Below are 14,748 nucleotides of genomic sequence, written 5' to 3'. Positions count from 1 at the left end.
GGCATCGGTCTACCTCATGGAGTACTTGGCTAGTGGTTGTTGTGAACTACAACATTCCACCATGGGAGTCAACCAAGAAGGGGAACATTTTGCTCTCTCTTTTAGTCCCAGGAAAACACAAGGTGAAGAACATGGATGTATATTTAGCACCTTTGATTGAAGAACTTCAAGAGCTATGGAACGGCATAGATGTTTTTGATGTATCAAGACCACTTCGTGATCGGTGCACAATGATCAAGTGCATTCTCATGTGGACCATGCATGATTACCCCGGGCTTGGAGAGATTTCTGGTAAGCTTATACTTTGTGACGCTCTTTAATGTCTTTGCATTGGTCACTTATATACGGTTATGTCTTTTGTTTTTGTAGGACTATCGACATCTGGACATAGGACATGCCCAACTTGTGGACCCTCACTCGTGACAGAGAGACCCGCTCTACTTGGTAAGGTGATCTACCCCAATAACCATCGCTTCTTGCCGCCCACACATCCATCTTATGCTCCACCGTGCAATGGGATGGAGCCACTCCATTGGACCATGGCCGATTGGGCAAGACATTGGAACGAGCATCACAGCACATTGCCTCCTCCCAATGATCCACCTAGGGGTATGTCTAGGTACTCTATTTTCTTATCACTACCCTATTGGGCTTCATTAAAAATCCAACACCTATTGGATCCAATGCATGTGTTCAAAAATGTTGGGCAAGCTATATGGGATCACATAGTAGGCAAGAAAGATTCATTGGGGGCTAGAGAGGACATGAGGGCCATAAGGAGGCTCCCTCCTTCGGCCACACCTCGCATGGGGCCTCGGGGGAAGATGGTTCTTCCAAAGGCACCTTGGATTCTATCAAGGGTGGATCAAGAGCGGATGAAACAAGTCATTGCATCCATCCGTCCTCCAACAGGTTATATGCGTTCGCTCAAGGGTGCCTTCACTAAAACTAAGAAAGGAGGATCCACACAACTGTATGGGCTCAAATCCCATGATTGTCACAAGATTCTTCAGGTAATGTGTGTGTGTGTATATGTGAGTGTGTGTGTATGTGGTTTAGGGTTTTGGATACTAAAAAGTCTTTTTGTTTGTGCAATAGTTTGTGCTTCCAATTAGCATTAGTGGATTTGCGGACATGAAGGTAAAGACTGCAATATTCAAGGTGGGAGACGTTGTCAGGTATAGAACATTTGATCCTCCCTCCTAAACTTTACTTGAAGACTAACTTTACTATGAAGATTATGAAGGGTTTTTTGGTTACAGGTTTGTGAGTTCCAAAGAAATCGAAGTTTCAGCCATTCCAACAGCTCGACTTCTAGCGATTGAAGCAACTTGTGCTATTAAGGATGCATTCCCACGTTCTATCCTTGTTAGCCAAGTTCACCTATTGCTCCATCTTGTTGAGGAAATAGCCATTTGTGGTGTGGTTCACTCCAGGTGGATGTTCTTTCTTGAGAGGTTCCTAAAGACCTTGAAAGACTTTGTAAGGCTACGATCATAACCAGAGGTATTCATCGATCTTAAGCGTTAAAATTTATTAGGATTGGATTGTATTCACAACGCTTTTTATTAGTTACTTTAATCACTAATGGTTTCATGTACATGTGTTCAGGCAAGCATGGCAGAGGGTTGGATTTTACAAGAGGCTTTTGTGTATGTCTCTCAATATCTTTTCACAATAGACCCATCATTGCCTCGTTTACGGACAGAGGAAGAGGATCCAAAAAAACATGCAAAAATTCCAAGTGGGAAAGGTTCTCTCTTGATTTTGGATAGGGAATTTCAAGCCATAGTCAACAACCATTGTCTACTCAATGCTCCCATCATGGGAAAATGGGTGGATATGTATGTGGAGGTGCGTACAATGAGAGAATGGGAGAGGGAAGCATGGAAGAGGTCGCATGGCGGTAGGCTAGCACCTCCCTTTCCTAAAGAGCTTGCCAAATACCCTGATCTAATTCTAGTTGGGTGGATACACAATGCCATGACCAAGGACAAGGCACAAGGAGAACAAATAAGCCCTAAAGAATGGGAGTACGCGCGAGGATGTCTACCAAGGGTAATATACTCAATGTGTTTAGTGTGTATGTGCGAGTGTGTGTGTGTGTGGATGTGTGTCACCTCTCTCTCTCTCTCTCTCTCATCTATCTTGATTGGTTTTTGCAGGCCTTCACATTCAACTCTATGTGGTCCGAAGGACGTCATTTTCGAACCCACAAGATAGATGAGCGTCGAACCACTCACGATAGTGGAGTTATGGGCAACTTTGACACGACAACACAAGAGGTGAGGGAATGTGGAACAATAGAAATGATAATCAAAGTGGATTTAAGAACATTTCACAAATATCTCTTTGACTGCCGATGGTTTGCGGGTGAGGTTAAGAGACATGAGAATGGACTATATATGGTAGACTCCAGGCAATTTCATCGCGGGAAGACCGACAACTTGGTGCAACCTAGTAGTTGTGAGCAGATAAATTCCATGTGCAACTCACTAAAACATTATATGATACATACAAAACTACATTCATGTTGTTGTTTGCTCTATGACCTACAGGTGTTTTGTGTGCCTTGTATGTATTGAAGACGACTATGGTATGTTATTCCAGTCACACCACGGAACAGATCTATCTTTGCAGATACAAACATAGAGACTTTGGCAAATCCCACCATACCATCTCAAGAAGACGCCAATGATGATGATGCAGTTGAGGTCGAGGAGAACCAACCATTTCCAATAACCAACCATAGTGAGGAGGAGGACGAGGATGGAGAGGATGATGATGATTCAATAGGAGAGGCTATAGAGGATGAATCAATAGATTTATTTGTTTATTTATCTACCATGGGGTTGGACATGGATGTAAGCACTTGTAGAGATCTCTTGGAGGATGAAAATTAATAAATATCTTTTGGATTTTGACTTCTTTCTCTACTTATGCTGTACAAAAGGGCTATTTGTTTATGAACGCAAGACAATACAATTTTGATCATCGTTCGCTTGCCATTTCCATATGAATGCATAGTTGACATAAGATTTTGAGGTGGAAACAAAATATTTTTGTTTATAGAATCTCATGGAGTACAAATGAGCAGAGTAGGAGAATCATACCAATAGATGAGGCAAGCAAAGAGAAGAGAGGTACTAAAAATACCAATGAGAATGGGATTTCTTACACTCCGTGAAAAAAGGGGGTGACAATACAATTTTGATCATCGTTCGCTTGCCATTTCTATATGAATGCATAGTTGACATAAGATTTTGAAGTGGAAACAAAATATTTTTTGATATAGAATCTCATGGAGTACAAATGAGTAGAGTAGGAGAATCATACCAATAGATGAGGCAAGCAAAGAGAAGAGAGGTACTAAAAATCCCAATGAGAATGGGATTTCTTACACTCCATGCAAAAAGGGGGTACCAATTTTTGAAAAGTAACAAAATAGAATAGGATTTATAGAAAGGGAAAAGTGAGAGAGGAATGGGCCACTTGCATTCTTTTCCGGGTGCGGTAATTTCGGCGGTTATGATGGCGGTAATAAATGCGGTAATACTCGTGGTAAAACTGGGAAACGCGCCAGTGGGTCTGCACCATACAATCTTTCTCTTTCTTGCAGCTCTCTCTCTCCTCTTATGCAGTAATGTTGTGCGGTAACAACACCATTCTCCCATAGTATAAAGAATTTCTTTGCATGTCTATTAAGTATGGGCTACTTTCATCTAATAACAAAAATTCTTTATATGTCAAGTCAAAGGAGATACCTGGTGCCGTTGATTTTGTGGGATGTGCCCCTTCTTTTCTAAATGACATTCCATGTGGGAATCACATCCTCAATTGGCATTATAGGTTTCTGACCGTACATCAACTCAAAAGGTATATAACTAGTATCTGAGCTATGAGTTGTACGATCAGCCCATAAAGCATACGGCAGTAACCTAGGCAACTCTCGGAGTTTGCCCTTGCAAGCCTTAGCCAAAACTTTAAAGATAGGAGGATGCCACGCTCTGATTCTCCATTTCCCTTAGGATTGCATGTAGTAGTGAGACCAAGTTTAATGCCCATCCTAGAGAAAAATTCCTTGGTTTTGTCGGCATCCAACTCACCCCTGTCTAATGTTAGTTTCTCAACGTAGCCATAACGGCTAATCACATCATTCAAGAGGAGCTTACAATTCCCTTCTATGCTTTTTGTTCTTACAGCACGACCTTCAACTTAGTTGGTTAGGTATTCTCGTGCAAGCACTATGTATCTCATTTTCCATAAGCCCAATGGCATTGTAACCACATCTATTGCATGGCCAATGGGTAAGTAGGGTGCAACCCATCACAATAACATACATTAAAATACATTGGATAGGTTTCACAAGACTCCACAAAGTGAGATACATCTTTATACATACCTTTCAACCAATGCCTCTCTTTCATCTTAGTAAAGGTGGCCCATACACCTCTATGTCCAACATAAATACTCTCATGAAACTTTTTGATAAGCTCACTTTGAGTGTCCTTATCATTCAAGACCTCAACGGAATTCCATTTCTTTGTTTTGGATGCTTCCATAAGTACCCATCTTTCAAAAAGCATCCATAGGCCTTTCTTCATATTCTTTTGAACTCTTGATTAGTCCACCCTTCTTGCCTTGTCAAAGTGCTCATATATGGCATTTAATGAGCCACCAGTCACCTTGATATAGGTCCTTTGTAAATGACTCAAGTGCATTTGAGAGGAAAACATGATCCCCATGGCATGAGAGATACTATAGAACCTCGTTCCTACATCATCTCCCTTGACAACCATGTCTTCTTCATTTTCATACCTTGCTCTTGAAAGAATATCGGCAACAATTGGATTATCTTTCCCTACAATATGCCTAAATTTTGGATCTAAGGATTTTATGTAGGCAATCCATCTCAATATTGCAATGCGGGGAGTTGAGCAGCTTGTGATCATTCCAAGAAGGGGCCGAGAATCAGTGTCCACTATTCCATTTTCTTCTATCAAATACTCTTTGTTACATTTCAATGTTGTGACTACTCTCATAACTCTGTTTTGACGTGTGGATAGTCGCATTGATGAGTACTTAGGACCTTTACTCCAAATCTCACCATATACCGCTTGCCATCATCATCATCTTGCCCAATCACCCATCCAATTCTTGTGGGGCTAGTATCCAGTGTCACAATTACATATCTTCCACATTCATAGTTTACTTTCCTTAAAGTTGGAGACATAAGCATCAATTTTTTTAATTTTCTCATGGCATGTGTATTCATTTCTTTCCTTTGTAATTTTTGGTTCTTTCTCAAGAGTTGGTACAAATGTTCCGCCACATGCACATAGTTTGGAATCCAAATAGCATAGAACACACATGCATTCAACAACCTTCGAACCTTAGTTACATTTACACATATCTCTTTCATTCTTTGAATTACATCAATCTTTGTTGGACAAGTATTTCTACCATATGGACCGCACATATGTCCCACAATAAGAACTTCACTCACACCAAACACCGACTTTTGCCCAAACAAGGTAAGGTTCACTTTTTACAACCTTGACAAGTTCTTATCATAGTCATTGATATGATTTTCCACATACTTGTGGCACCCCCTCACGTCTATATCATTTACATCATATCCTTTGATTGGCACATCATCAAGAAAGGGCATTGTAGTTTGATATATGAAGTCACGTAGGACTCTGTTCATACCATTCATCATATGTGCAATTGAATTAGGTGCCCCTAATGTAAGATGCACATACTTATCAAACTCAAAGGTATCCTCAGGGTGGCTAGGTTCGTGCTTTCCATTGCTAGTTGGAACTGATCATACCCTAAGTGCAAATCCCCCATAGAATATATTTCCCTTCTTGCAAATGCCTCTGCAAACTCATCTACAAATGAGATGTACCCACATTTTCAATTGTAACATTGTTCACAGGTTATATATCCTAAATAAAGCATAAAGAACCATTTTTCTTTGGAACTGTGAACCACCTGTTTAAATATGGAGCACACGAAGGCTCCAAAATACCCTTCTTGATCTTTTCATTAAGCAGCTCAATTAGTTTTGGCAAATGAGCCTTTGGAACTGGAATAGGCCTCAAGTTCCAAGGTACATGAGGGATAGTGAAGATCACTATAGCAACAACAATGAATGGATCAACACACCCTATCTCATGCAGCGCAAATATAAAAGCCTTTCCATGTTTGGTAAGAGTTTCTTCAAAGAATATTCTTTCAATATTTTTCAAATTGTCCTTGCAACCAATCTTTAACTCCTTCAAGGTATCATGTGTAAACTTATTCCCAATCTTTCTCGGGTCATGAAGACTAGGCTACAAAGAAGCTTGCTCCATCTTATCTGTGCAGTGTGCACTCCCTTTGGTAGAGGTAATGCCACTAGTTTCACTTTCTTTTCCATAGACTTATACTTGGTCTCCACTTGTACATCAACACCTTGACCATTTTCTAAATCCTCATTGACTTTGTACGTTTCTATTGAGCATACCTTCACAACCTCATTTCCTATGCACAAATTGGAATCCACTAAAGGATTCAAGTCTTGCATGGTATCCACAAATTAACACTCATCAAACACACCTACAATGCATTCATCAACTTCTATCAAACCATTGATTCTCAAACCCTTCTGTGTACAGTATTTACATGTTGTTGTTCACCCCACTTTAAGTCCTCACACTTTGTAAAAGCAATAGATCCATAGTTTGTTAATCCTATAAAACTTGTAGAGAACATTTGCCATACATATACATCATGCAAGAGTTTTTATCTCCTTGTACCACAAAAATCCCGCTCTACAATGGTACATGGCCAAAACCCCTCATATCTCTGTAGTCCTTAAATTCTTTGTTTATCTTTGGCAAGGGTTGCTCTCTAAAACTTTCATGATTCCTTTCATGGTCCACACAACCAGTAAGGAATTGTACTGCATGCCTCCCATCCATGCTCCTTATCCTAGCATAAGCCAACCCATCATCCATCACCTTCGTTTCTATACGAGTAGCCATGATGTATGGCTGCCCAAGGATAAGAGGGTATATAGACATCGCCTGTACAAAGAATTTTGGTCATCTTTCACGTTCCCTATACTCACCCTTACATTTGGAAAATCTCCGTATAGCTCCCCTGATGTTTTTTTTGTTGCAAGGATCATCCATGATTGTTTTAGGGCATAACTACTCCCCTATTCATACTCACAAGCACAACACAGACAACATACTTATCATCTGATGACACGGCTAACCCGTAGGTGCACGTAGGCAATCTCTTTAGCTTGTCAGGCTGAGACCAATCTACACATACGCACTTTTATGATGCATCAATCACTAACCCTGGTAGAATGCAACCCACTCTATCCCTAACCTCTCACAACACCGTTTACACTTCCAATGAACTCGGAATCGCATCAAACCTTCTAGGCACCATCCTCTCACTAGGATATACTTACCTATAAGTCTAATCTCACCAGATTTGAACCCTAGTTATCTCTAATACAGTCGCGATAGACTAACAGGTCATAATCCAAAAGTTGGCGAAACTTAAGTTCATGAGTATCTCTGTGTAGATAATCTCTTTCTTATTCCATAAAGCACTTGATTGTTGAAAACAGACACTGTTTGTGCTACTTACAAGCAAAACAAGCTCGAGGAAGAATCGATCGCGAACAGCTCAAAAATGTGAATGCGTGGCGTGGGTGTGTAGCTCTCGGAGAGACTACCGCGATGGTGTAGTCACGTCGTGAATCCGGTGAGGGAGAAGCGTGTAGCGAAGAGGATAAGATTCTCTCTCTCTCTCTCTCTCAGACTCGTACGACACAGGATTAATATTTTAAAACAATGTTGTTCAAAAATGGTTCTAAGGTGACTTTTATACTTTAGTCACCTTAGCTCAAAAATGTACATGGGGTTCTCTTACTCATTATTACAAAGTGGGAACAAATCTGAGTCATGACTAACTGATTAATCTTTACATAACCCAGACAAATGGATCAAAATGATAAGATGTCTTTGACATAAAATGGGAATTTGATATGCTTTGCAAGATGGCCTCATTACAACAGTTGGACAAATGGGGCTCCAACACTCCCCCCCTCCTAATTCATGTCTACCACGACATGATCATCTTTGTCTTCAGTGTCGTTGTCGTCCTTCTTGGTTGATTTGATGTAGAAACGCATCATATCGCATAGACTCGCTTGCCATTAATGGGCCAAAAATTTTGGACTTGTACATGAAGAAGCATGTGTAAAATGCTTCTTCGAAGGTTTGGAGATGGTAGCTTGGCAGAAACATTAGCCGTCTGAAATAGGCATACAATACTGGCTCTGTAGGTGGCCCACTTAGATCGTATGACAGCTCTGAGATGCTTCTTTTGGTATTCATATACTTTGAAGTCCAGCTTTCTGAGAAGACTGTGAGACAGGCCAAAAAGGTTCGAGCTATTTTACATAGCATCTTGCAGGATAGGTCGGGAGAGCCTCTGAATTTTGCAATGGCGCCCTGAAGGGTTTTCACCATGTAAGAACCGGATATTCTCTCTCCCTCTACAGGCCCTGGCAATACTGGATAATTTAGCCATGTCGGATTTCTGCTTTGTAGTGCTTTATGTTGGTTGTAGGTGTATGTTCGGGGAGTTGGGCAAAAAGTTTTGTCATTCCTCAGCTCATCGGTGCGTTGACTAAGTGGATCAGGTTATTAGGATGATCCAAGAGCCATTGACGCCTCCACTTTGGATGGCTGTCTACTATTCTGTTTTGTTGTTCCCGATCCTGTAATTCTCCTTCAAACACTGGCACTTGTTCTTCTTTTGCGAGCTGCCATTGATGTGTTAGAGTTTCGTATTTCAGCAGAGCATAGGGTAACATAGGGGCATTCCATTCCTCCCATAGCTCTGCTGCTGTTTTGCCTGATCTGGAGAGCCCTTGTAGCATCTCCTTTTCTAGTTGCATTGCCTTGTACCATATCATCTCTGATTGTTTTTCCATTTGCTTGGCCAACCTCTGCTCTTCCAATCTCGTGACTGAATCTTCGTCTATTTCTTGGTCTTTGGAGCCAGTTTGATCAGTCTGTGTATCTGGGGCTTCCTGATCATGTGATTCTCCCTCGTAGTCATCTTGACCCCCATATACTTCGGCCAGTCCAGTCAAATCCGTGGCTACTTGCTCCAGGTGCACTCGTACCTGTCCTTGGTGTTGCCTTGCAGTTTGAAGACTTGCGATTTGCGCAGCCATTGTTCTACTATTGATTTGGAGAGCTTGAAATTCCATCTCTTTTTGAGTTGCAGACTCCTCTAACTGTTTTACCCTGATGTGCAAGTTTTCATTTTCTTCCCTGAGTGATTTGGAAACAATGCTTTCCATTTCACTTTCAGGAGCTGGTCCTTGTTGCTGTTCACTTTGTAAGTCTGAAATTTGACTTTGTAGTTGATCCTCTACTCTAAGCGCACTTTCGGCTATCATTAAACGCTGTTTTCTTTCCAACTCCAGCTCCCTCTTCAGTGCAGCCACTTCTTCTTGTGGGTGGACTACCGATGTTGTTGGTAGCGACGTTTTTTGTTTCTTAGCTCGTTCGATTTCCCTTGCTTGTATATTTGTTACTGCCCTCAAATCTTTGACTTCAATTTGTAAGTCATCGATGATGACTTGCAAACTTTTGATTGTCTCCAGCGCATCTTGCTTTTCTTTTTCCAACTTATGGATGTGTTCATCTCTATCAATGACATCTTCAAGGAATACGTTGATTTTATCTTCACAAATGGCATTGAAATCTTCAAACTCCTGTAAATTGTCTTTGAGGAGATTTACCATGCTTTTGAGCCCCAAGATCTCAGCATCTCTGATGCTGATCATTTTTAGAGTGTCATCTCTTTGCTCCTGAAGTCTCATAACTTCTTGATGGGTTTTTTCTAACTTTGTTTTGTTGGACCTGTTCTGATCAGCTAACCATTGACTGTGCAGTCTTGTTCGGTTTAGTATTGTCTCCATTGATTGCAAATCTTCATCTATAGTAGCTTCCAACTCAATTTCTTGAGAGGAGGAAGCTTTATCTTTTGTCTGATCCACCTCCTTTTGCTTGCCTTTATCAATTTGTGATATGGTTCCAGTGTTTGGGTGACCATTTGTTCTTTCTTCTTCTTCTTCTTCACTGGGTGGTGTATGAACTCTCTCATCACGATGTGAGCTTTTTGAATGCGAAGGAGAGTCAGCAGGTGGGGTAGATTGCCTCTCACTTGTCTCTAGCCTTGGAGATGGCAGTGGTGTTTCCTTATCTCGTGAAGTTGGCCTCAACTGATCTCTCAAAGTTTGGAGATCCTCCTCTTCTAGTAGCAATTCTGGTTCGTCCCTAGCATTTCTTTCTTGGATGTACCTCTCGAACCAGTCCGACTCAAAAGCTGGGTTGTTTTTATCCTTCATTCTCAGTGTGTAAGTGCTACTAGAAGGTTTCCAGGTGGTGCCTACATCGCCTCGTAGAGATGTCTCTAGAGCAAATCCTTCTAGCATCCTTTCCATTTTTGCTATCTTCTACAACTTGGTGTTGTTTTCCATTTCCGCTTTTCGCTTCTTTAGTCGGACATCTTTCTCTTTAGTTCTTCTTTCTTCTTCCATTTTTTCTTGTGTACTTCTTGTTACTCTTTCCAGCCTGCATCCTCCAATGGTGTTAATAGAGGCCGGTACTTTCCTTTGTGATCTGTCTTCGATATTCTCTCTTAACACCAGCCAATTGTTTTGATGGGGAGCAGGTGGAAGCTGATCTGTCGCGCCTATGGCCTGGTATATGATTCTGGTGAGGACTTCTCCTCCTGCAATGTAATTTGGCTTGTCCTGCCTTAGCTTTGTCACTTCTTCAAACAGATATGATGCGTGATCTATATAGAACTCATGGGTCATTCCCGTAGCCCATGTCAGTGTGGTTGAGATGCTCCCGTGTGGTGTAGTGTATCTTGGCGGTCTTTTGCTGTAGCTCAACAAACACTGACTGTAGATCTATGTCAGTTCTCTTACTTCCGGGTTTGCTATGAGTTCGAAAGATGGTAGTTTGGACTTTTGCAAGTAGACTGTGAGGTTTTTTCTTCTTTCTCTCATGTTGGCTTCTTGATCAGACAATTTCAATGCCTCCTTGATGATTTCTTTGGTGATCTTGATCTCCATCACTTCATTATCCATGCCTGTCACTCTGCAAGTTCCATCTTCTTGGATAGTCTCAATTAGGTGTTGTACCCTCTTGAAATCTATCTCTACTGGTGGTAGTGATACAAAGTTCCACAAGCCAACTTTTTTGAGCCATGACCTTTGCGGTGATCTTTTCAAGTAATTTTCTGCCTCCTTGGGGATCATCACTGTATCCACTAAATTTATTTTGTCATCCACATATGAACCTTGATAGATCTGAAAGGCTGCCGCCTGTTGCACGTCTGCAGGTATCCAGGTGGCCGCTGGCTTTAGTGAATTGGGTAGAAGTGCATAGGGTATTGCACCTTCCGTTGCCAGGTTCTTGCCTTTTCTTTTCCTCGGAGAAGCATCCATGGATCATGTATTCACAATTAACAGTTAATGTACAAACATAGTACTTCTCTTCTAAATTGATTACCACTTAATCATGCATCTAGATGAGCCTTCTTAGTCCCAAGATGAGTTAAGGTAAAATGTTAGCAGATAGACAAGCTCTTCCATTGTGCGACTCTGACGGCTTCAAATTAATGTTGTTGGTGAAGGAGAACAAGTCCAAATGCCTTGAAATTTTTTGTGGTGTATGTTCACAGGGCATGTAAGGTCACTCTATAATCCCAAACTGAAAATCAGTTCATTTGCAACTTTTGCTCAGTCTATCGCGATAGACTAGCCATCTTTTGACAAGGGTCCTATTTTGCAGTTGTGCCTCCACCAATTGGTTTCTCATACCTTGCACATGATCTGATCCCATTTTCACCTCAAATGAATGTCAAGTGACCCCTTTTTGGATCAACTCCCATTTTTCCAGATTCCTTCCAAGGAGATGTTGGTCTATCTCCTTCATTTTGTGTTGTTTTGGGCTCAAACTTAGTGGGTAGTCTTCTTGCATCATGCTGAATCCAACTGTTAATTCAAATTTTTGGTTAGATGGCCTAGTATCCCTCTACTTAGTCTATCGCAATAGACTGGTACTCGTGTCAATTTGTCATTTTTTGGCTCTGTGATCATCTGTCTGCCTTCTCCAAGTTGATGTAAGGTTTCTTGACATCTCACATGTGAATTTTAACTGTCTGCCCTTGAGATGTCCTATTCTGACTCTGAGTTGTCGTCATGTCTTTCTCGGCTTGCCATATAAGTCCATCTTGTCACCAAATTTGATTTACTGCCTTCATGTGCTTTCCCAAGTCTGTTTTGTGAAAATTTTGAAAAGTCTTTCCCCCAAATATTGTAGTAGCAAGTCTATCGCGATAGACTAGGTTATTTGGCCAAAAGAGATCCCTTTTGCACTTTGATTTGATAATGGTGGTTAATATTCCTTGTTAGAACCCCTCATGAAGCCAAAATCAAAATTTTACTTGTCGAATTGTAAATTCAAGTCTATCGCGATATACTAGTACTTAGTCATTTTTACCTTTTTTTTTTTTTTTTGATGTTAGTTGACCACAATGGTGTTAATAGGCTCTCCTAGACACACATCAAGTTTTAATCAATTTAGAAGAGTGTACTCCTTGTTTGCAGCACTTAGCTGGTCCTGGAGTCGAACCAGACCACTTAGGTGATGGTCGCCGTTCCTTTTGGTCATTGTATGACTCCGGCTATCTTTTATTTCCTTTTGACCTTCCATCAAAGCAGTCGGTTGTTGTTTTGGTGTTTACAACACCAAAAACGACCATTTGGACATCTTTCTAGCCTTTTGCTGGCATTTGCCCTAGTGGAAGAGCTTTTTTCCTGAGTGGACACATTCCATCTCGTAGTTGACCTCTTTTGGATGTACCTTGTTAAATTTGGTGTCATTTTGTCATTTGGTCGGCCCGTTAGAGTATCGTGACGCTTTGTGAAATTTTCGTTAGATAGGGACTTTAGGCTCCGTTTTGACGAACTTTTTCATGGTCTAACCCTTCAGTCGGTTTGTTGAGGTTATTGGCTTGCTGTCTATGAGTTTTGGCTCATTTCCGATCACCTTGGTTCAATTGCCCTTTTGCAGGTCCTGTGAAATTAGGGTTTTCTGAGCGGCTTCCTTCGCGCTTTCCAAGGTCATAGGCTTGATCCCTAAGCTATAGGCATTGTGCCTTTCAATTTTGGTTCCATTTGGTGGCCTCTAGGTCTCTCTAACAACCGGTCTACCATATGTGTGCACAGGTTGTGATTGTGATGCTGGCGAGGTTTTGCGACTAACTGAAGTAAACAACACTTAGAGTCAGTGTTGACGAGCGTACCTCTCATATCTGATGTCGATCTGGTGACCGTGAGTGATGGATGAGCTTCTAGAAGTCTCAACTATTGTAGGGAGCTCTCTCTCTCTCACAATGGAAAATGGCTCAAATGAGAGATTTCTAGCCTAGCCTCTCTATATGTAATCGAGACTCCGACACAAAATTTTCCCATCTTTTACCTGTGGCCATAACTTTTTGCGAGATGCAGTTTAGGCTCGCAAATTTCTTGATTTGGACCTCGGTGGACCTCGGTTGCTCCAGTTCTACAATTTTTGTAGATTTCTCCTATTGGAGGTCCCTTCATGACGGTGGTCATTTTGCCCTGTCACCTTTGCAGTCCCTATTTTTTCTATGTCTTCTTTACCTTGCTCCAATTAGGCGTCTCTTCTTTTGTGTTTCCATTTAGATTACGTATTTTTTTCTATAATTTTTGCTAGAAAATGGCTAAAATAAAGAAAATAAATCCCAAAATAACCCAAAAATAGCAATTCTAACCTATGAAAATACCAATGAAAAGCAAAAGACTTTGTAGCTCACTTTTTTCTCGTCTATGTACATTCTCACTCATAATCGTCAACCTTGGCCTATTTTTTGCTGTTTTTAGACGTTTTTTGGCCAGATTTGACTCTCTTTATAGTCTATACACATCCCTAGGGGTTCATGTATGATGATTTGGTCCCCAATTCTGATTAATTACGAGGGTATATTATTTTTCCCAAAATCACACAATAAAACACAAAAATGGTTGAAAAATTGCTCACAAACATTGCCCTCTAATATATGACATGAGTCATGAGTCCGCATTTGGAATGCCTCCCCCCCTCCTAATTGGAGTCCTCCCGGACGACACGGTATCGTCAAGGGTATGTGTTGTGCATGGGTGTGAACTCGTGCTAATGCAGGCCTTGTAATATAGCCCTATATGCATGTGCAGTCAATGCATGTAGAAAGAATTTATGCGGTGTAAGAGGAAGGTATAAGCGATTCGCTTATTGGCATTTGTCGTTGAGGTTTCCTGTGGTAGCTTGAGTTGGCTGGCAAATTTTCTTTGCAAGGAGTAGTTGTAAATCTTCCGCTCTTTGTTTGATTGTTTTCCACTGGTTTTGAATTGGTGTATGTGGATCCTTTGAAGTCGATATTGTCGTATATTTTGTTGCATTTTTTGGTGGAACATTTTTTCTTTCTCCTTTGATGACTTGGGTCTTATAGATCCTTGTAGTTTTTGTTGTTGATTCTATTTGTTTCCTCGTGCTGTTTGCATGATGTGGCTTGACATTGACAGTTGTAGATAAATGCTCGATGGTCATCTTTGGCCTCCCTTCTTGTGTTGTTGGCCTGTTT

At 41.0% G+C, this 14,748-nt stretch overlaps 1 protein-coding gene across 4 annotated transcripts; it reads left to right on the top strand.

Moving 5' to 3' along the window:
- The first annotated feature begins 108 nt into the window (after positions 1 to 108).
- Positions 109 to 2,928, top strand: LOC147425941 (uncharacterized). Of its 4 annotated transcripts, none has more exons than XM_086499128.1 (7): positions 109 to 291; positions 370 to 1,013; positions 1,099 to 1,178; positions 1,263 to 1,506; positions 1,612 to 2,058; positions 2,166 to 2,285; positions 2,641 to 2,928. In XM_086499128.1, the coding sequence occupies exons 1-4, from the start codon at positions 132 to 134 to the stop codon at positions 1,498 to 1,500; spliced, it is 1,122 nt and encodes a 373-aa protein (XP_086355254.1). In that variant the 5' UTR covers positions 109 to 131; the 3' UTR covers positions 1,501 to 1,506; positions 1,612 to 2,058; positions 2,166 to 2,285; positions 2,641 to 2,928. The 4 variants fall into 4 exon arrangements, with proteins under 4 accessions (XP_086355254.1, XP_086355253.1, XP_086355252.1 ...); XM_086499127.1 differs by having other exon boundaries at positions 2,559 to 2,928; XM_086499126.1 differs by having other exon boundaries at positions 2,166 to 2,466; positions 2,559 to 2,928.
- Positions 2,929 to 14,748: the final 11,820 nt, after the last annotated feature.

The sequence above is a fragment of the Adiantum capillus-veneris genome, chromosome 24 (assembly GCF_014529385.1).
Source record: "Adiantum capillus-veneris isolate H3 chromosome 24, ASM1452938v2, whole genome shotgun sequence".
NCBI classification, from domain to species: domain Eukaryota; kingdom Viridiplantae; phylum Streptophyta; class Polypodiopsida; order Polypodiales; family Pteridaceae; genus Adiantum; species Adiantum capillus-veneris.
Note: the sequence above shows the minus strand (reverse complement) of the source record. Positions and strands in the feature narration are given on the sequence as shown.

What these genes read in the sequence shown, in the direction of transcription:
- LOC147425941 (XM_086499128.1), top strand. Translation starts at nt 132, where the DNA reads ATGGATGTATATTTAGCACCTTTGATTGAAGAACTTCAAGAGCTATGG. An exon ending in CGGGCTTGGAGAGATTTCTG is followed by an intron (nt 292 to 369) that starts GTAAGCTTATAC and finishes TTGTTTTTGTAG; the next exon opens with GACTATCGACATCTGGACAT. An exon ending in AAGGTGGGAGACGTTGTCAG is followed by an intron (nt 1,179 to 1,262) that starts GTATAGAACATT and finishes TTTTGGTTACAG; the next exon opens with GTTTGTGAGTTCCAAAGAAA.